Consider the following 21,338-nt stretch of genomic DNA (forward strand, 5'->3'; position numbering starts at 1 on the left):
CAATCTTTATTTTTTTTCCTGAAACCCATACTCTTAGCCATTACCAAAACTACAAACCTATTATAATAAACTTGCCATTCAGAAACCATGTACATATTCAAAGAAAGTATTCAGCATCAACTGCTGTTATTTTATTTTTAATAAAAAACAAACTTGTTAAAACAAAGGCATTCTTAGGGCTGAATCATACCCCATCAAAGCTTAGGTTTCCTTTGCAGCAATGAACAAAAATAAGATTTTTTAAAAATTTAGCAGCTTCCCATTGCCAGTTCTCATTTTAGCTACCCTACAATATAGCCTTTAATAAAGGGCTCAGTTGTTTCCCCCTCATCTGGGCCTGTTCTTTGTAAAGATATTGAAGGAAAGACTCTACAGACAGAGCTACTTACATTGTGAGAAAAAGACTAACTTCATTTTTAATATTTTTTTGTCAAGGGTTAATTATCTTTGCAACAGAAATTCATTAAAAAAAAAAAGTGGTTGTACATTAGAACAGGTTGCCTAAAGATACGGGCCTCCACCCTTCCAAGATATTCAAAACCTGACAGGACATGGCCCTGGGAAGTCTGCTCTAGCTGACCCTACTTGAGCAGGGGGTTTGGACCAGATGATCTCCAGATACCCCTTCCAACCYCAACTGTTCTGTAATTATATTATTCTGTGTAACAGCACTTCGTAGAAGATGCACTGGAAAAATTCTTTCAAGTGCTAAGCAACACACCATAATTTAGTCTTTCACCATACTTAKTTTCCTAAACCATTTCTATCTTGAGCTTTGAGTTAGTACTATCACATAGGCATTGGTGCAACAYACAGGAATGACCACAGTATCACAAGGCAACAGTCTACCGATTTGATCCAGAATTTGACAGTGTTAAATTAATGCACCTTCTAAGCTGACAGATGAGATGCACCCAACTAAAGAAATAACTAACTCCATTCCTTTCCAAGCATCATATCCTTCTTGCATGCATCTCGCAACATGCATAAGCAGCGACTCTTCTGCAAGACTTGAAAAAGCATATACCTTGAGTTTTATAACTAAACAAGCAACAAAAACAATTTTAAGGAGGAGAGTTACAACACAGTAGTACTYGTACACAGGAAGAAGTTATACTTGAAGATTTAACTATGAAACCCTACCTAAAATAAATCCTTTGCTTCCAGTCAACAGCGCTGAAAGGAGACAGCACAAGAACTGTAGCCTTCTCATTCTTGTTGGGAGAAAAGTTGGCAGACTTTTCATATAAGATGTCACTACCTAAGCCATATCAGTATTACTTGGAAAAATGCATCAAAGTCACTTAAAGGCTTACTAGACAGGTAGAAAGATAAGCAGGTATCAATATCCGAGAAACTCAGGTATGGYTTAAGCCTTTCTTCTAGAGGTCAGCTCATTGTACAACAATCTGACCAACACTGAAGACATGATTGTGTTAAGGCCATTAAGAGGAATGAAATATTGAAATCTATTCAGCAGTTACACCTTGTCTAGCCAAAAACAAAGGTTTTCATCATTATCATGAACATTCTCTTGGATGTTACAAATACTGCAGTCTTAACTGCTGAGGATGGATTTTGACCAAGGACCTGACAGATGTGAGCCTTCTATAAAAATATAGACCTGAACAGCTTATAATTTAGTATCCATTTACAAATGCAGAGAAGTATGAGGTCACTTAAACATCTGCCTGCAGTAAACAAGTTGAGCACATACAGGTGGTGAAACAACTGGCATCAAAAAAAAAAAAAAAAAAAAAGCCTCTTCCTACTTTTTCCCAGCATTTCAAAGGAGGAAACAGGGAAAAAGTCTGTAGCAAATGGATTCCATTCTATATTAACTAGATAAAGAGTAGATTAGAGGGCACCCAGTTCAGGAAGAAAGCCAAATTTTTCTTTCAAGGTAACAAATCTACATGGTTACCCCGTACTGAAAGACCATACCAAATTACTTGGTTTCATGTACATCTACTAAAACACAGATTAGCTTTTTAAAGATACTGCTTTCCAAGTTTTTGGAACCTATCAACAACAATCACTTCAGAAATTTAATAAGATTTAAACAGATTTTGATTAAATAACTTTTTTATTCTTTTTAGTTTATGAACAAATATTTCCTTTACTCCTTATTTCTGAATGATGCCAATGCAAATATCATTTCTGAGAAGGTCATAACCCAAACTTATGTTATTCATTACAATAAAAAGGCAATAAAAATCTTGGCACTTTGACAAAAACTATGTAAATAATAAACCTCAGAGATATAGAAGACTTCATATATTCCAAAATCTGCAGGACAAACAACTATAGCTAATGGTTTCTGAACTTCTGCAAGTATGCCTGACAGAGCTAAGAAAACAAATTTGCTTCATCCAGTCAATGCTCTAGATTGACTGACCAAGTGACATAGACAATAAACAATACAGACTATTTTTCTGTCTGTAAGACAGAAAACATTATCAGTCTCGTCTGAATCAGTGCAGTCTGGAGGAAGAAATCGTCGTCTTTGTAACCTAGCAAAACTAYCAAGCCATATAACAAGCCAATAAGCTATCTCTGTTCAAAAAATATAAATAATGATCTAATTACCTGGGAAGACCTTTTTCCAATCAAAAGAAAAAACTTTTCCYCCTCCTGAGAAGGAAGTATCAGAGAAAACCAATTGTAAATTACTCAATTTAAAAGCACTAGTTTACCTTCCTTTCCCCATAAGATGTGATCATAACTGTTATGCAGGTAGCAAAATCAGGCATTAATAAAATTCTACACGAAAAAATAATTATAGCCACATTTTACTCTTCACTTTCAGTTAACATCTTGTGCATGGACATACTTGAAAGAATTTTCTAAAACTTACCATATATATGAAAAGAGGCACAATGCTCTGCAATGCTCCCATATACTGTCCAAGAGCTATGTTAAATCTTTCAATATAGAGATCTGGAGGGCTGGCCTGCAAGAAACCGTAAAAAGCAGGTTTTAATTTTAACAAGAGAAAGATCTGGAACACCATGGGCTATGCTTTCACAGCAAAACTCCAAAAATTAAAAAGTATTTGATCGATTAAGTCCACACAAAGCAAGCCACACATTATTCCAGAGTTTCTACTATAACTCCCTCCAACAAAAATGGTTTTTAATAGCAACTGGGTTTTGCCAATAACTGCGTGTCAGTGCCTAGCAAATGGCATATCCAATATTAAATGGTATGCCTATAATAAGTTAGCATTTAGCATAAGCAAATCAAAACATTTAAATATCACACATTTTTGAAAAGTTCTATGTTAAGTCTAGAATCCACAACCAAATTTGAACAAGTGCTGTGGGGTGTGCACTCAACCCTTTTCTAAGCCAGCAGGGTGATATTAAGCTGCTGCTTAGCATCTGAGCTGGCATAGAGCACATCCTCCAGCCCCAGAAAGCACTGTYCTTCACATAAAGTATTTCTAGGTGTTTGCTGGGTCACATAAGGCAAGACAAACATTCAGAGATGTTGAGCTGGARGGACTACAAAGCAACGCCTCCAAATAATGCTCTGCATTTGGCATTCAAATCAGGCCCAATAAGTCAACTACAGTCCTCCAATGGATAGCCTTATCCTACAGCCCCAAGTAAAACTTTGCATTTCAAACACTAAATGAGTCTGCTTTACGATTGGCTTTGCAAAGACCACAGTGACAGCACTGTATATTCTGTATTAAATACCATCCTTCCCAAAGAAGGAAATAAGGCAGCTAGAAAAGAACTATTCTCAGTTAAATAGACAAGGTAACCAGGAAAATGGGAAGCACTAACCACTGCTTTTTTCACAGACATTTACTTGGAAGGAAGCAGACAGAACATTCAGGAATGCCGACGCACACCCAGAGTAGGAAGCAGAGCTGCAGAAAACWGTATTCCTACAGTATCCCCATCTCTGTCTCAACCTACCTGCATACAGTGCTCYGCCTCTGTCTCACCTTCTCCCTTCCCCCTACCTTTTTTTCTTTTTAATTTGGTGGGAGGAGGGGGAAGAGGAAGAGGGCGGATGGATGGAAAAGAGGGCCACATGAGCTGCCCTACTTTCTACTGTTGGTACACCTACCATCACCACCTCACACCCCAGGGCAAAGCATAGCTTGCTTGTAGGAATCAAAGTTTGTCTTCCCTTGCACTTTTTCCTCTCTGACAGTGCTAAGCAAGAACAGTGTGAAAAAATAAATCAGCAGCAACTAGTACCTAGCAAGAAAACAAGCTGAAAGATTTTTCCTCAAGCCAAAACATACAGTATTTGTTGTTAGAAATACTCTAGACCAACTACATCTCAACTACCTCATCACTAAGGAGGTTCTTCATTCTTGRTATGGACATTTATCAGGGCACCAGAGGACAATTCAAATTTACACAGACATTTTGCTCTATGAAGCATTGTGAATTTATTTTTTTCCTTTACATTAGCTTCTTTTACTTCCCTCCTTAATGATCTTAATTAATATGTGGGTAACATTAATTTTCATAGTATACACCTAATGATACAAATAGACATTTCAGAAAAGAAAGCAAAACTGGCAAAGGAATAAAGAAGGTTATTTCATATGCTGTTGCCCAAGGTTATATGCGGCTATTTCTTATCTTGATCATAAGCTTTTAATCTTCTTGCAGATGCAGTTCTCAAGGGTGGCCAAAGTATAGTTCAAAATGCCATCAATGTATAAAAGCAACTACCAACTCCAATGGCTCCCTTTCACATATAAAATATATCYATTATTTGCTGCAAATAACATTCCAAGAAATCTGCATTTCTAAGCAGCATGTATTCCTGCCTCTTCTCACTCTTGCTCCACTTTCTTTTTAAACTTCAACTTTAAAGTATGGTTGTACCAGCTTGTCAAGACTTGTTATATAGTTTCTTAAGAYTAAAGAAAAAAGGAAAATTCTGCTTCAAAGAATGTGTCAAACTAAAGGTGACAGCAGTCTGACACAAGAGGCTGATCTTCCTACACTGAGAAGTTGCACTCTCCATTAGAGGAGACAAGAGTTATCTGAAAAGTATATGATTTAGCCACATTCACAAATTCTATCTAACGGAGTAAGTCTGGTTTGCCACTGCTGTTTACAGGAGCCTTTAAGATTTTATTTCTTTTTCCCCACTGAAGATGAAAATACACTCTTCCTTCACATCAAAGTCCATGTCATACTGAGTTTAACAGAATAATTTTAAGAGGAAACAAGAACTGTACACCACACTGTCTTCCAATAACAAYATCAAGACTTCTTTGTTTACTAACTACTATAAATTTACACTTTATCAAGGATCACCTATAAGTTGTTGACTACCGCCACCTTATAACCGAGCAGAAAACAATTGTTCTAGGTCAAGACCAAAACACGTAAGACCAAGCTGTTTCAGGGAAAGCATTTACTAGTATTAGGTAAATACTAAGCCTTGGTCTTAACCTCTAGAATGCAAAATTATAGTGTTAACTGCTTAATAAATATGTTATGTTTTTTTTTTTTTTTTTTAACATTTTATTCTCCTAATAATCTTTCACAACAAGCCTCACAGCTTGACAGTCAAGACCTTAACAAGAAAGCACTGAACAGGCATTTCCACTTGTTTCCAAATAAAAACTTGACAAATCAAGCCCTCCTCGTTTCTTGCTTGACCTGTAAGCTAATAAAACAGACAAGCCAAAGAGAATTCAAGCACAGTATTTTCAAAGTTTATATATGAATTACTGTAATCTGTGTGGAGAAAACATAGCCACCTCATTGCTCTCATTGTCTTCTGTTCAATCTGCTACTGCATGGCTGTTCAAAACTGCTAGACTGAAATTAATTTTCTTTCTCCACACATCTGTATTCATATTAATAAAGACAATCACTAGAGTGGGACTAATTTTATATATACTACTTACATTTTATAAACTAAAAAGCAGTGCTTAATATCAAATCTACTAAACACATGCTGTCATGACTACATAGATGTTGCTAAAATTTTCCTATTTAATGACCATCGTTAAAGTAGAACTCGCAGGTAAAATCTCTATATATTCAGTTATAACCATCATAAAAAAAAAAAAAGAAAAGAAAAAAAAGGAAGCAAGATTAGATTGAAAATTTTCACTTTTGGTCTTCATCCAGAAAAGACAACACATTCATTCAGCTGTTTTAACTAAGAGGAAAAAAGGTATCACATTTGCTTCTTAAAAGCCACATCTGTAAAAACCACTCTTCTTACCTCAGGGTCTGTATTAAAGTAGCTGTTCAAACACAGAAAGAAGAACATACCGCTAACCTAAGGTTTTCCAGGAAGGAAAAGGATCCTTCACCCTCCATACTGAATCAAACTGACAGCTAGGTTTATCTTGTTCAAGATACTCTATTAGGGGAGACAGCTTAAGTCCTCCCCTACAATTGCTCTCACCTGTCATTCATAGTGCTAAGAACAGTTTTCTAGCAGCAACTCTATAACGCATCTGCTCACAGAAACTGTGAAAGTTTGGTCAGATTTCTCAAATTGTGATGGATTGCATTTAACATCTTCGGCTTGTTGTTGAGAAGACTTCTTTCCTAGTATGACTTCCTATGGCTGCTGTTAAAAGTTAATGTTAAGGACATCATTTACCCTTCTCACATACCACACTGGACATCTCACAGCACTGAGACATGAGAAATACCAAAAAAAACACATTTGAGAGAGGATGACATGGAAGATATAGACACCTTCAAACAGAAGAAATAACTGGAGATCCAATATACTAAATCACTTTCTCTGATTTGAAATCCAGTAACTAGTCATTCCAATTAACTTCTGAGCAGCAAACTGAACTATATATGAAAAAGGTGTTGATTTTTCAGTTTGAGAGTTCAAAAATATTGTCTGAATATCATGCTTTGATTCACAATATGAAGGAACACCAGAACACAGGCTGCTAGCTCARAACAACTCAGAAGTGGCTCACGAGAAACAAGGACAACTTTCTTTGGCTTGTAAGTAAGYGTTTGAGAAACTAACACATCTCTGAAGTACTTCAGAGAGGAACTAATTTCAAATTTAAAGTTAATTTCAGTATTATTTCTGTGCTACAAGAGATGAGACATCAGTTCCTGAAGAAGGCTTTTTATTTCTCATTTGGCTAGCAAGCCGACACACAATAGAGTAAGGATAGGCTTCTTCACGTGAATGGTGTATATAATCTGGCCTTACATAGCTACATTAATAAAGTCTGATCTTAAATTCATTAGAAATCTGRTTAACTGAGATTACACAACAAACAGAAGCATAGATGATCCTGTCAAACATTCTGTCATACAGTCTGGTACAACTCTTCAATTACAATATACACCACTATATAAAGGTAAACATTGTACCTTAGAAGGAAAGCAAAATATATCTGCAAAAAGATTTACAGCAGAATTACCTAAAGGAATGACCATCAAGAATCACTGTGACAGGGCAACCTGATACACAACACTGTACAGTCAGGAAGAGTTCAGTTTCATCACTCACTCAAAGCACTATTTGGTCACACTTTTACACCACTTAGACTATATGCAACACTCATAACAAGGTAAACATCACAAGCTTCTTCTAAGGTTTATACTTTACCCCTTCTGTAATCAGAAGAAATAGTGAAGGTTATACAACCATTTCTAAAAGATTAATGAGCACAAAGAGCAATCCAAGGCTCGGAAGCCAGGCCTCTGACAATTACTAATCTGATAAATACAATAAGGCTATCAGATTAATATTTTAAGACAAGATGGGGAAGGAAATTACAGTTCCCTCACAATTGGATGGTGGAACCTCATATACTCAGAGGGAATAAGTGGAAGGTAAACATGAAACACAGAATGGAAAAAGAACAGAAGAGGTAAGGAAGGACAGGTTACCCACAACAGCTATGCTGCCAGATATTTCTGGGGAAAAAAAATACGATCAACTGAGCGATATGATACAAAGCACTCTATTGCTAGAGATTTGACAGTCCTCAAGGCTAGGAGAGAAGAATGGTTTTTACCAGACTACAATACTCATCCTTCCAAGTAAAAAATGGCTAAGGAGGTATTGTTATACTTCTAGRCATACAGAATTCAGGTGTTTTACTTCTACTGCTTCTGTTTAGTTTGGAATAAACATCATTCAAGCAGATTCGTATTTGTTTACTTAAAGAAAGACTAACTCTCACATATTAACTTCACTGAATATAGGAATTACCTACAGTTAATGAATGCAATCATTTCTCTTCTGCTCTAAATAAAAAGTATGCAAAATGACAGAACAACTGCTTTTCTGCTCCCAGTCACTTCCTAAAGAAGTTTATTCTAAAATTAAAATATTCATCCGCACTTGCACAAAAAGGCTACTATTATCTGGCACTAGCTCAACATGTCAGTGCATTTTGACATTTAAATGTCTTGAGACACAGGAGTAGTCTCTGTCTGAAAAGAGCTAATGGTCTCATGACAAGCAATTAATATCACCTAAGTTATTTCTCCTTCTCTGTAGGAAATGTTCACCGCTCTTCCCCCAACGTCTAACGCCCAGGCGTATCCAGCACTCCGCCCATTTTCATAGCGCCGCTGCCAGAACGGCAGAGCCGCGCCGCGCCGAGCCGAGCCGCTGCCCTCTGCTGCCACCTAGAGCGCGGAGGGCGCGCAACGCGCCCGCTCCCAGCGCCGCGGCCGCGGAACCCCGAGTGCGGCACGGCACCACGAAAACCACTCAGGGGGCTCTGCGGGGAACGCAGCGCAGCAAGAGGATGGGCTCTAGCAAGGCTGGAAACAAGCCACGGTAAGTCTGACTAGTTCCCTGAGAGGCTCCTGCTCTTACATTTTGGGATCTGACAATTTTATAGCTTGTGCAGTAGAGGAGTTTCTTCTGGGAAACAACTTGCTCTGACACGCCGCTTACACACGGATATTCCACAATCCACCTGCCAAAGAACCGTTGCACTTTTATGCAAAGCAACCGCTCAACTTGTCCAAAATAAGACACTGCACTTGCCAGTCATTTTATTTTTCACCGTCACCCACTTTCTCACCCCAAACCAATATTCCCAATATTCCTGCCTGTGCTGGGCTACATTTGTCTTCCTACATGGGAAAAAAAAAAAAAAAAAAAAGAAGAAGTATCTTGCATCAAGTCACATGTTGCCAATTAAGCAGAGCTCAGCAATTACATTAAATATTGCTGGCAGTTGGGATGACTGTCATAGAAAGCAAGATATCACATTGTGAATTAAAAGCATTCACAAATAATGCTTTATTGTTTGGCTGTACGAACTAAAAACTTTCAGGAATTCAATAACAGAAGTGACTAACATCTACAAAGTAATTGGGTAAACGTCTATCACCATATAAGAACCAAGAAAGTGAGTCAACATATTAAGATTAAAAACATATCAGGATAATAACGTATGTTCTAGGAAAGTAATTCCTTAATAGTCAGTTTCATAAACTAAAGTATATAGTTTCTTTGCAAGACGATTTTCTAAGGCATCCTAGTACTTCAAGATGCTCAAAAGAGATTTAGCATTTGAAAAAAAGTCATATTTGCTTCAGTAAAAATCACATCATACAATTAAATCAAAGATTATATCATGTTATATTACAATCATCTTTTCACCCRTCATAAGGTGTGTCTAACCTACAAAAGGAAACTTGCAGGACAAAGACTGCATTAAAGAGTTATCTCAATTATTCTTTCAACAACTCATGTTCAGCAAGGCAACTTTGTTTTTAAGCAGACGCATTTTAGTGCATCTAGGGGCTAGGGCAAACTTTAAAACCAGCTGCATCAATCTGTTTTGAAATTTGAAAAGAAAGCACTGAGGACAGCCACAGAATTCTGGTATTCTCAGAGTCAAAACAAAGCAGTATGCTATCATGGATATATCAGAGGAACTGGCCAAACCCGTACAGCAGCAACGATTCTTAGTTATCACAGAGAAAAAAATTTACAGGCTACACCGGTTCAACAGGACCAGGGAAGACTTTATTCTAAATATTATGTCCATCCACGCTGACCAACTTTACGGAACAGCTGAGGCTATCATTATCTAAGGAATAAAGACTGTAAAGCAGAAAAGAAACAAAGAATCCAGCTCAACATGAGTTAAATATTTCATAATCAAAGACTGTCCCAAAGACAACATCCCTTAAATTTAGGGACTCTTTTCTTTTAAGGAAACTAAGAAGAGGGAGAGGGTGAAACAAGTGAGAATATCATCAGAATGACAAAAATGCTGTATTATATGGGCATACATGTTTAGCCATCAGTATCTGACATGGCATAAGAAATTAGTTATCAATTATTAGAAGCACTGTGAAGGGGCTGCTACGATTTAGGTTTCCTGAGTATTTAAAAATCTGTCTGACTCATTGCTATTCAGCACAGAACTCTGGTATCAGTTTTGGAAGTAACAAAAGCTGTAAGGAAATATAATAGCGTTGTTGCTACAGCAACAATAATTTGGAGATTTGAAAAGGAATTTCAGACAAGGAACACACAAAAAACAAACATGGATGCACAAGTAAGACATGTAGAGAAGGACAGGCATACACAAACTGTATCAGGACCGCTGTAAACCACTGACATCTAGAGATAGGTACAAAAAATGCAGAATAATCTGTAGCATAAAATTTTCATATGCAGTAATTCATTATACATATTTCATAACTCATATCTAATTCACTTCAAGTATTTTCTCTGGATATTCACTTTAGCACTGCTTCTGATGCACAAGGACCATAAGCAGTTTATACAGATTAACTCAGTATCAGCTTTGATATCATGTGCTCAGATCCTGTTTGACTGAAATACTTACAGCCTAGATTACACTCTAGATTTTTTAGTATCCAAACTTTGATTCTTTATTATATTCAATTTTAGCCATGGTGCTTCATTTTTCTAAGGCTAATCAGAGGCACGTAATTTGACCTAAAAGTTGGTGTTCTATTTCACAGCCAGTTAGTACTGAATCAAGTAGTCCACAGTTCAGTAAACTAGTGTAAATTAGTCTTAATTGCAATTCCCTCCATGGTCCATCTACATGCTGCTCTGATATAACCACAGATCCCAGAAAATACAGAATTAGATTGTGCAGCTTCTTACCTGCAGCTCCTTTGAGACTCTCTCTAAGTGGTTAGTTATCTTTTTTATTAGGTCACTATACATCTGTTCCGAATGCTGCTGGCATACACACTTATACACACAACTGCAGAAACAAATATAGGAACAAACAATGAACTTACAACAGTTTGCAATGAAGAGTAACAGACTTTAAAATATTTTGTTCAAATCACAATTTAGAGGATAATAGGTTTAATGGAATGATTGCTGACGTTTCAAATACAACCTAAACTTGCAATGAGTTCCCAGTGACTTCCCAGTCACACCAGAAGCTGCAGCATCCCATTCCCTGACTTCACTTAAATTTAAAGTGAACTCTCTTAACAGTGTGCTTCTAAAAAACTGGGATAATTCTCAATAGCATGTCTCCAATTCTGGCTTTTGTTTCTGCATCCCCCCCMAAAAAAACCTATGTGAATAAAATCTCCAGTACAATAAGGTTACATAAGAATTATGTATATTCTAGGGCAAAATTCTTCCTAAAAGATGGGCAACACTGAGAAATAGTTATAAAAGTTGCATCAAAATAATGCTGGTGTTTAAAGGGAATAGCAAAAGTTACAAAAATAGATTCAAGCAAGTGACTCCATCCATTGTTACTTATATTCTGAAAAATCCCTGTATCTTCATAACATAYGAAGATGCAGTGAAAGAGCAACGAACTATACATTCCATGGCTTGGCTGTATTAACTCTGATCTTCAGTGTTATTTCTGCTTTCTAAAAATATTTTATTATTCTTAATTGGCATGCTATAACAGCTTGTCTGCAATAAGTCTATGTACTATATACAATACATTCAGAAACAGTTATAAAAGTGGATATTACTTTCAGTAAGAAATTACATTAAGTTAGTCAATCTTCAGGACTGACACTAATGTTATTGGTATCAAGTAGATTTTAATTTTCTTTTAAGACTTCATTCTTTAGGTCAACACTTTGAAAACTAGCTACAAAAATCCATAGGCACAAGGGAGACTTTACTCGGTATCTTGGATAAGCTGACTCTCATCCTCCATGCCACTATTTCTGCTCTCCTCTCTCTACCCTTCTACATGCACTACTCGAACAGCAAGCAATTTAGACCAGTGACTGCTCCTTTAGCACATATCCATAAAACACTATTTTCAGTAAGGTTCAGATCCCATACTTGAATTCTGTCTGCTTTCAGTAGCACTTAAAGGCAAAAGCCATGGCACAGCAACATTCTTTATGCCTCTCTGGTGCAGTGACTTGAACTACAACATTACAACTCTCTTCTGAGGAGGTAGTACAAAGAAAAACAACTGCAAAGATTAAAAAAAAAAAAAAAAAAAAAAAACTCTTATCCTATTATAATCTTCAAAGTTATTATCTGTAGCTAGACGTTATTAATCTCTTGGTAACAGAAGTCTGTTGTCTTTGGCATAGAGTCTACCAATAGTAGAACCTATTTTGGAATAAGCAAATATAAAAGGCATTTTTATATGATGCAGTAACAGCAAAAATAGCAATCTAATTTGGATCAGAACAAAACACACAGGTGAAAAAAGCCAAATTGATTTTTGTGATCTCTTACGAACCAGTCAGCCAGGTAACAACAGCAAACCTCTGTATGGTTTTGTTTACTCAGTAACTCACCAGTATACAGCCACTTCCACAAGTGGACAATTTCATTTCATTCCTATAATTAGACCCAATTTTAAAGTACATGCCTGCTTAATGTTACACACTATTATTGTACCTACACTTGCAATACATTCTGTCATCAAACACCAGTCTTTGTATGTACATGCATAACGTGTTTGTTTTGTTTGAACACTTCTACTTAGAGGTTACTTCCCCATTTTCAGATCCTGTTTTCAGTTCCTGATTGTGGGTAGATCAACTGAATCATCCTTGCCCTCCTACCACCCAAAATAAGTCACTAGCTGGTTAGTCCTTCAACATAATCCAAAACCTTAAGAAAATAAAGCCCAAGTAGGATATGAGAAGATAACCAATTAGTAGAGTGAGAAGAATGTAGATCTGAGATTCTCAAGTTATCTTAAAGAATATTGATATAATTGCATTATACTTGATAAGTAGTTATAAAAGTTGCCAGAAGTACAACTTTTTCACATTTTCCTCACCTCATACGTTTCCTTTACAAATTTCTGCCAATATTTAAGCCTTTTAATAAAAGGTGACTATATACAGGCCTGCTGCGGGCTCAAACGTGAAAACAGTAACTAATCACACTGTGGTAACTTACACATTAACTGATCCATGTAAATATCTATATACACACTTCTTTCAGTGCTGTGTACTAGACACCTACAGATACCACTGATCAGATGAAATACAGCAGTTCTGCTATCCAAAATGGTATTTCCACTTTGTATTATAGAAACCTTGACTCCTTTAGTGAGCACGAAAGTGATCAAAAAGACCACCGCATTTTCATCTCAGCCTCACTATAAGAAATATAAACAGTGAAGAATCCAAACCTTAAGTTTGCAACAGACTTTCTGTAACATTCCAAGCAAATGTCACTACTAGAATTCAATAAAAAAGTTTTTCTTCTGTCCTCACTCTATTTTGTCTAGATTTTAAGTTAAGCAAAGAGACACTTTCTAAAAAGCGGGGAAAAAAAACAGTTTACAGAAGAGGCTGTGTCAGAGTAATCACGTTCATAAATGCAGTATTGAGGAAAACTTCAGAAACTGAATGCTAGCTTTATCAGTAATGCTAAACTCTAGACAACACCACTAAGTATCGTCCCAATGTGTATATATATTATCTAGGAGAAACTTAAAACCTGTAATCACAAAAACTTTCAAAAAGTAAAAAGATGACAAAGAAAATCCAATTATCTGGAAACCGTAACTAGGTATAGATTCTCTCCAGATATTACAGCATTGACTTTACACATGAACTGTTCAGAAGAGATCACAATCAGTACATGTCAGCTTATGCTATTTATTATTTACTCTTATTGATTGCTGTATGCACAGAGGAGATTGAGCTGGGGAGATTATTTTGATTATTTACACTGAAGTCTGAACATTTCTCTCAACTCAAACTGACCACCTCAATTATTCACAGAGACGCTGCTATCCGAACAGTTCCAAAAAACATATGAGAAGAATGGAGTTTATTGAAGTGACCAAGCAGAGTTAAAAGGGAAGCCCAACTGGAGTTAAAATGGAAGCCATTATTGTATCTGTATCTACTCTAAAGCTTCAAACTGGAGAGACAAAGCAAAGCACGTGAGCACGAGACTGCTCTCCGGCAGTAGGGCCAAGAGGCTTAAAGCCTCAAAAAAAGAATAACAAGTGACCAAGATGCCTGTGTAATTTTTTGGAGTGCAACATGATGGCAGAGAAGAGAGCACTGCTACTTGTAATGCTAGCAAGGGCCAGTGGTTTTACTGGCATCTTAGCTAATAAAACACAATAGTTTCTCACCAATTTTCCTATTAACCTACACCCTGGATCACCCTATTCATCTACACCGAACACCAACCAAAAAAAAATTTTTTCCTTTTTATCCAATCCGCTAAGAAACTCTCAGGTCTCTAAAAATTGCACTTAATTTAGCAATCCGGTGTGGCGTAGTAATGTATCTTTGAAGCAAATCTCCCTACTAACACAATTCCTGTGGACTGGCTTAGTCTGTAGGATAATTTCAACGTATGACCCAGGCTCCTTCTGGAACAAAGTACAAAACAAAAGCTCCATGGTAGGTGCAAATCAAATGTTGCCCAGATTGGAATGAAGACGCAAGGGTCTGGACGAACAACTGATCAGACTGTCTCTAACCAGGAGTGCAGCAGGCTGGTTGGTCAAAGGGAAAACTGGACTAAATCTAGTCTGAAATCAAATACTCAAATCACAGAGTTTAGACAGAGGGACCTCAGTAACTTTGATATGTTTCTGCACTTCTGTTGCATCAAATTAATTGCTATTAAGCATGACAAAGCCGCCTTTTTGAAACATTACCTTTGAAACAAACAACATGTCATTCTCTTACTCCTCTATAGTTAACGATGTTGAGATTTTAATTTATTTTTTTATATATTATACTGAACAACTGTGGTGGAGTTTGTTTTTAACATTAATGTTTTCAACATTTATGTATGTCTTATGTAGTGTTTATTCCTGCTAACACAAAATTTAAAGATATTTAGAGGGTATCTTTAACCAGTCTAAGCATCCTATACCGTTCCCATCCATACACACAAAACATGATATATGCACTGCCTGTAAAATAGAACAAATATTTAACAACAGTCACATAGCGCGTAAAGATTTCCTTACCTGTATATTTGTTCATAGGAGATAGGGATGTAGTCACCAGGACTCTGAGTTAAAAGCTGATCTATGGCACTGTCCAGCTTTGGCCAATATGTGCTCTTATAATCTTCAATTGTTATAACATTCATTACTGCAAGGAAAAGACAAAACTATGTTTAGCAACTTAAACTAGAAGAGCAGAAGCAAGGGAAAAATCAGCAGTTTCAGATCATACTGGTAAGTTGGCCAAAGAAAGGGAAGAGTTCACTTCTGCTAGGATACTCTCATCTAAAAATAAAGCCCATAATTGAAATTGTACCTTTATATTTACAAAAAAAAAAAAAAAAAAATCAGAAAATCTGCCAAATTAGTGCCCGGATACCTATTAAGCCCCATATAATAAGGAAAAAATGAACTCCTAGGAATTCTGATATGACAAAAATAAATTTTTAAAAAAGCAGCTCAAAGACTTGAATAATAAATTACACAATTGTGTAATCCACAATTCACACTGAGGTTCTTGCATACAGCAGAACAAGATCCAGCCAGGATTGGTTGTTTTTAGAATACTCCTTTCCAGCTAATGTATCAATTTTACAAGTCTCCCACAGTGCCAGCAGTTTCTTTGGCTTCAAAGTTTATGCAACTCCCTTCACCTTCAATCATAGTTAGGCACCTGGACAGCTTTTTTTTGGTATTTCAATTCCGCCCCATCAGGCACAGTTGTACTGCCCTTTCTAGATAGGAATCAACCCAGTGAAGAATGAGAGACATTTACTTTTGTGTTCCTCATCACTCCCTGATTTTACTCCTGACCCACCCAACTGCACTCCTTCCTCCATGCCACTTTGGATGCCTTCAGAGACATAGAAGAGTTTTGAGTTCTCTTTTTTTCATGCAAGATTTCTGAAGTATGTACTTATGGCTGAATTCCAATAGCAGTCACGTTAGAAAAGATAAAAGAGCACCTTTTCCTCCAGTGACAGACTTGTAGGACTAACTTGCTGGCTTGTCACATCACCACAGACTGTGAGCATTCACTCAAAGCCCTTACTAACCAGCAGTACAGAGCATATTTAGTACCAAACCTGACCAGTGCAGAGAATCTAAAGTCATTTCTTTATTTGAACTCCACASATGGGACAGCACTGTATGGCACAGAGAAAGAAGATAGTTCTCACCCCAAACAGTGCAATTTAAACACTACACTGAAAAGGAATACCTTGAATAAGGATGCATTTTAAATGCATATCCAAATGTACATTCACTACTGTTTTTGAGGACTAAGATTTCTGAACTCAATTTCACTAAGGCTTGAAGACAGTTTGGTCTGTCACTTTGTCTTGCTGGTATTCAGAAAAAGTGTTTCAGGAAAATAAAGACAGACAGTTAACAGCATCACAACAAAAGAGAGGTATAAAAAGAATGTGGTCTAAAGAGATGTATGAGACAAGAAAAATATTTGAATGCTATACTAAAGGTATACAAAAGTATTACAAAGATTCCCATTGTGTATCTTTTGAGGGGCAATTTAGACAGAAATCTGCTAAGTGAAGAATTTCATGCAGTATTCCCAGTCCCCCTTCATACTACTCGCTCTTGCTTAGTATCTCATATAGAAACCAATACAGTGAAGGTCACCATTACCAGGTAGTATAGGATGCTTTCCCAACACAAGTCTGCAATCTGAAAGCACACTACCATTTGCTGTCAAGTTCATAAATGTCAAAGTTCATAAAAGCTCCAACTACACAATTACTAAGACATAAGCTGCACGTCAGCTCCGTGATGTAAAAGCATCCATGTTATCAAGAGCAGCACAGCAGCTACTTGACAGTAAATTTACCTCCTCATTCCTCTCATAATGACCTGAATTCTCTTCCCTTACAAAGCCCAGGCTCTGCACAGGTATTCTCTGCARCAACAGCTTCCACATAGCAGCTTTGGAGATTCATGTTTACACCCAACAGCAAAACTGAAGCACTTGTATTTTGCTTAGCCACCAGAAAAACATAGGTCTCCACGGAAGTGCTCTGCTTCACAGAAAATACTAAGATCGAGTCAGCATAAATATTAGTCCAAATTTGGGGTTCAGATTTTACCATATAATTACACCCACATTTGGTTTAGCATATTAACTAAGTTCTACTCATTTGAAAGAAAATGAGTCAGGTACGAACTGAACCCTGCAAAATAAGCTTTTAAATGGGCTGCTGAAGAATCAGGTTTTTTTTTATGATATTTATGATATCTATATTTTTATGATATAGAGAAAAGAAAGTATCATAAGATAGGAAGGCCTGCCCACTAGAATTATTGCAAAGATAAAGGATAAAGTGCTTTCACAGACAGCATGGGAAACAGATGAGTTCAAAACTAACATTCTGTAAAAGTTTCTGTTTTATTCAAAAGACTCTTGTAAGTATTACTCATTCCATTTGATTTCCATAGCTGAGCTCTGAATATGAGCCAGCTATAATGTTTATATATCAAAGAGTCCAAGGACTGCATATCAGACACTACTATTTTTATTCCTCTAATCTAAAAAACAAATTATTCTGAATTACGCATCAGTAATATCCTTTCTTCACTAGCAGTGCTTCCATATACACAAAGTAAAGGATGATTTAACTAAGTTTCCTCTAATTCTGAACTCTGCAAAAAAAAAAAAAAAAAAGAAAAAAAAAAAAAATAAAAAAAATTCAAAAAAAAAAAAAAAAAGGAAGAAGAAAAAAGAAAAACAAATCATCATCCCTTTAGAAATATTTTTAGGCTTTTTTACCTATCTTTTTAGAATGTCATTCCTAAGTGTTTAGTCTTATACTAGGTATTCAAGATTTAAAAGAGTATTTGTCCAACAGCCTGTTTCTTGCAAATTGGAAATGGGGGCAGTTCTGAAAAACGAATTTTATTTTCTTTTGATTTACAAATTTCTAGTAAGCAATACAGACATTTAATAACAAAGCATGCTAGAATGCATGTTTTTATCCAACTACAGCAAGGAGGTGGGGATGCAGGAGAGAAATCAGTCTTATCAAACAGAAAAGAAAAAGCCAATATTCTCTGACAAATTATAAAATTAAGGTATCACAAGTAAAGTCAGAGAAGCAACTGCTGCTTTCCCTTACATAGGAAAATTTCAAAGAAAAACTATTGTAGCCCTAAAACTATTTAAGTGAAAAGGAATACCTATGAGCTTCATCTTATAACCAAGATATTTCAACACCTATAATTGAAATATATCTTGTTCTAGGCTACAAAATTCTTTGATATTAACTTTAATCAGAAGAATGACAAAAAAYACTAATGGTAGTGTTGCTTCTGTTAGTTATAGAAAGCAACTTAATCTGAAAAGCTATTCAAATAGTTTACTATATTCACATATAAAACCTGTCCATCCTTTTATTTATTATATGGCTAAAAAAAGGGAGTGGGGAAAAAAGGGAGCAGGTAAAAATACTGGCAACGAAGCAGAGTTAGTCTGATAGTTATCTGTCATTTATTCAAACAATAAAAAGGTGAGGCAACAATTCTAAGAAGCTTCAAATAATTCATATGACACTTTACTGCTTAAGCAGCAATGTTCACTACAATGCCAAAGTATTTTGTGAAGTCTCAGAATTTTTCAAGTAGAAGCTTCTGAGTTTTACAGTAAAAATCTACAGATTACAACTATTATTACGGATCTGCTGTTTTCTTTTTCTCACTAGTCRTACACATTAGGAGAGTAAGAGTTTATACGCCCAACACATTCTAGTGTATGTTAGCAAGTTTATGAATGTGTTCTATAATGACTTTCTCTTATGTGCCTACTCAGTCTCTACTAAGAATGGTTATTAAAATAAAGTTTAATCCCTTTTTATTCATAGACAATTTGTCTATGCAACAAAGCATATACACTATGTTAAACTATATTATTTCACTGAGTTGTCAAAAATTAATGGATACACCAACATTCAACAGTCACGTGTGCCCACCCTAACTGGAACCTTGGACTAAACACATTGATATCAATGTTGCTTAAAAGGAATACAAAAAACAAAAGGAAAAACTCTGCATTTTCCCCACAACTAGGATATGCTTCACCAAATAGCATAGATGATGTTTCCTTTAAAACATTAAAAGCTCTTACTCATCTTTTCTCCCTTAACAGCCTTTAAAAAATATTTTACATAACATTATCCCTTTATAGATCTGTGACTGCAATTGAAACTGATCACCTAWAAACTAACATTTAGTTATAGGTTTAATATAACATGGAAAATTCTCTTAGGTTATTTTTAATGAGAATAAAAATAGAATAAAAAACACTAAATGAACTATGCATTATTCTATCTGATTTTAGTTACCAGTCTTACCAAAATTTCAAGAAAGAACTGTATTTGGCCTCTTAGAAAGATTTTAAAGGGTTTCCATCTAATCTTCTTCCTCCATTATCTGTAAGCTGAATTAGACCAAAAAAGGGCCCAAAAAAGGGCTGACTGCATCAGTCTGCAACTAAAAACAGGAACAAAACCATTATACCACAAGTAATTACATAGTAGAACACGGCCATAATTTTTTGTTTTGGAGGAAAGAATTAGAAGGGAGAGATCTGTCTAAGGTCACTGGAGTTCTAACATACCATGGGACTGTAGGAAATGATAAGTGACCCACATTTTTGAAGGTCACATGACCTTCATGTCATGAAACATGAAGAAACATGACCAAGACTAAGCCTCTGCATGACACAAGCAAGAAATGAGACCTTCTTTGGTGAATGAAAAGCCTTCTGATCCCCCAGAAAATCTAAGTAATGGATGCTGAGCAGTTCAGGTCTACACAGTCAAAAGCATTCAAACATTCAACTTTTTTTATTCCTGATACTAAATCTTACCTATGACAACTTACACTTCAGTGAAAGAGGAGTTTTTTTTCTTTCTTCAAGTACCCTTTGCAACTAAACAACTTTCAGCTCTATTTTCAGCCGTATTTGTCATCAGCATCAATTATACACAATATGCAACTTTCCCACCACTGACAAGCAACTTCTAAATACATCGTTTGCCACTGTTAAGATACAGTAGACAGAAGCCAAACTAGTACATTCTTTCTCCCCTTTTGCTGTATATTTACCTCTTCAGAGGATCCTCAACCTGAACCAAGTGTGAAATCACCACTCTCCCAATTTCCATATATGAAAATTAAACTGAGGAGATTGATGCAGCCTTTGTCAGGATCAAGATTACAATTCACGGGATCCAAACTCAGCTACTACTCATTTTCAGTCTGTGCTGCTTCACAAATACTGGAATTGTTTTTCTCATATACACATAACTTCAAAGGTACATCAGGCAAAAGGAACAGAAAAGTTCTAATGAATGCAATATCTCAGAGAATTTCATGTTTTATATGAATTTTAAATTTMTTTATAATAAATATATACATGTGGGTGTGTACAAATATATATATATATAAATATATATAYACACACACACACGTACACTTAGCAGCAGATGTTGTGTTGGGATCCTGAGGGTTAAGAATTGAAAACAAGAACTCAAAAACCACACAATAAGCAAAATTGTGCACAGCTCTTTCTTCTCCCACTCAGACTTACACTGTAAAGCTAGCTGGAAAGTAACCTTCCCATTTTGGGGAACTCCTAAAGTTTAAAAGCTCTTTTCATTCTGAAATGAAAACAAAAACTCTGAACTCTCTAAACTTCTGGACTGGGAATTCAACAGCTTATTTTCATTTCAATCTTCTCAAAAGTTTACAAGCCACCCCTAGGTACCTGGAGCCCTGACAGCCAGGCAGGCAAACAGCCAGAAAGCTCAAGGTGTCTGGGAAACTTAACTTCAAAGCAGCTGGCCTTGGCAACCTGCCTACAGCCAGAACCTAGGCTACCAAAGAACCAGGAATCTAGAAGCCTGAACTTCTAGTTTCTAACCCACTCAGAAGCCAAGCTGCTGAAAAGCTGTACAGG

At 36.2% G+C, this 21,338-nt stretch overlaps 1 protein-coding gene across 3 annotated transcripts in view; it reads right to left on the minus strand.

Moving 5' to 3' along the window:
- CACUL1 (CDK2 associated cullin domain 1) overlaps window positions 1–21,338 on the minus strand; it is a 41,673-nt gene that overhangs the window by 18,834 nt on the left and 1,501 nt on the right. For 2 of the 3 annotated variants that reach the window (XM_085319048.1, XM_085319047.1), the window contains exons 2-4: window positions 15,395–15,521; window positions 11,098–11,200; window positions 2,858–2,953 (exon numbers count right to left, since the gene is read on the minus strand). In XM_085319048.1, coding sequence (XP_085175174.1) covers window positions 2,858–2,953; window positions 11,098–11,200; window positions 15,395–15,521 — 326 coding nt within the window. The remainder of the gene's footprint in view (window positions 1–2,857; window positions 2,954–11,097; window positions 11,201–15,394; window positions 15,522–21,338) is intronic. The other variant, XM_085319049.1, reaches the window with a different exon arrangement.

This window comes from Rhea americana, unplaced genomic scaffold, assembly GCF_003343005.1.
Source record: "Rhea americana isolate MKP2758 unplaced genomic scaffold, rheAme1 scaffold_57, whole genome shotgun sequence".
Lineage (NCBI taxonomy): Eukaryota > Metazoa > Chordata > Aves > Rheiformes > Rheidae > Rhea > Rhea americana.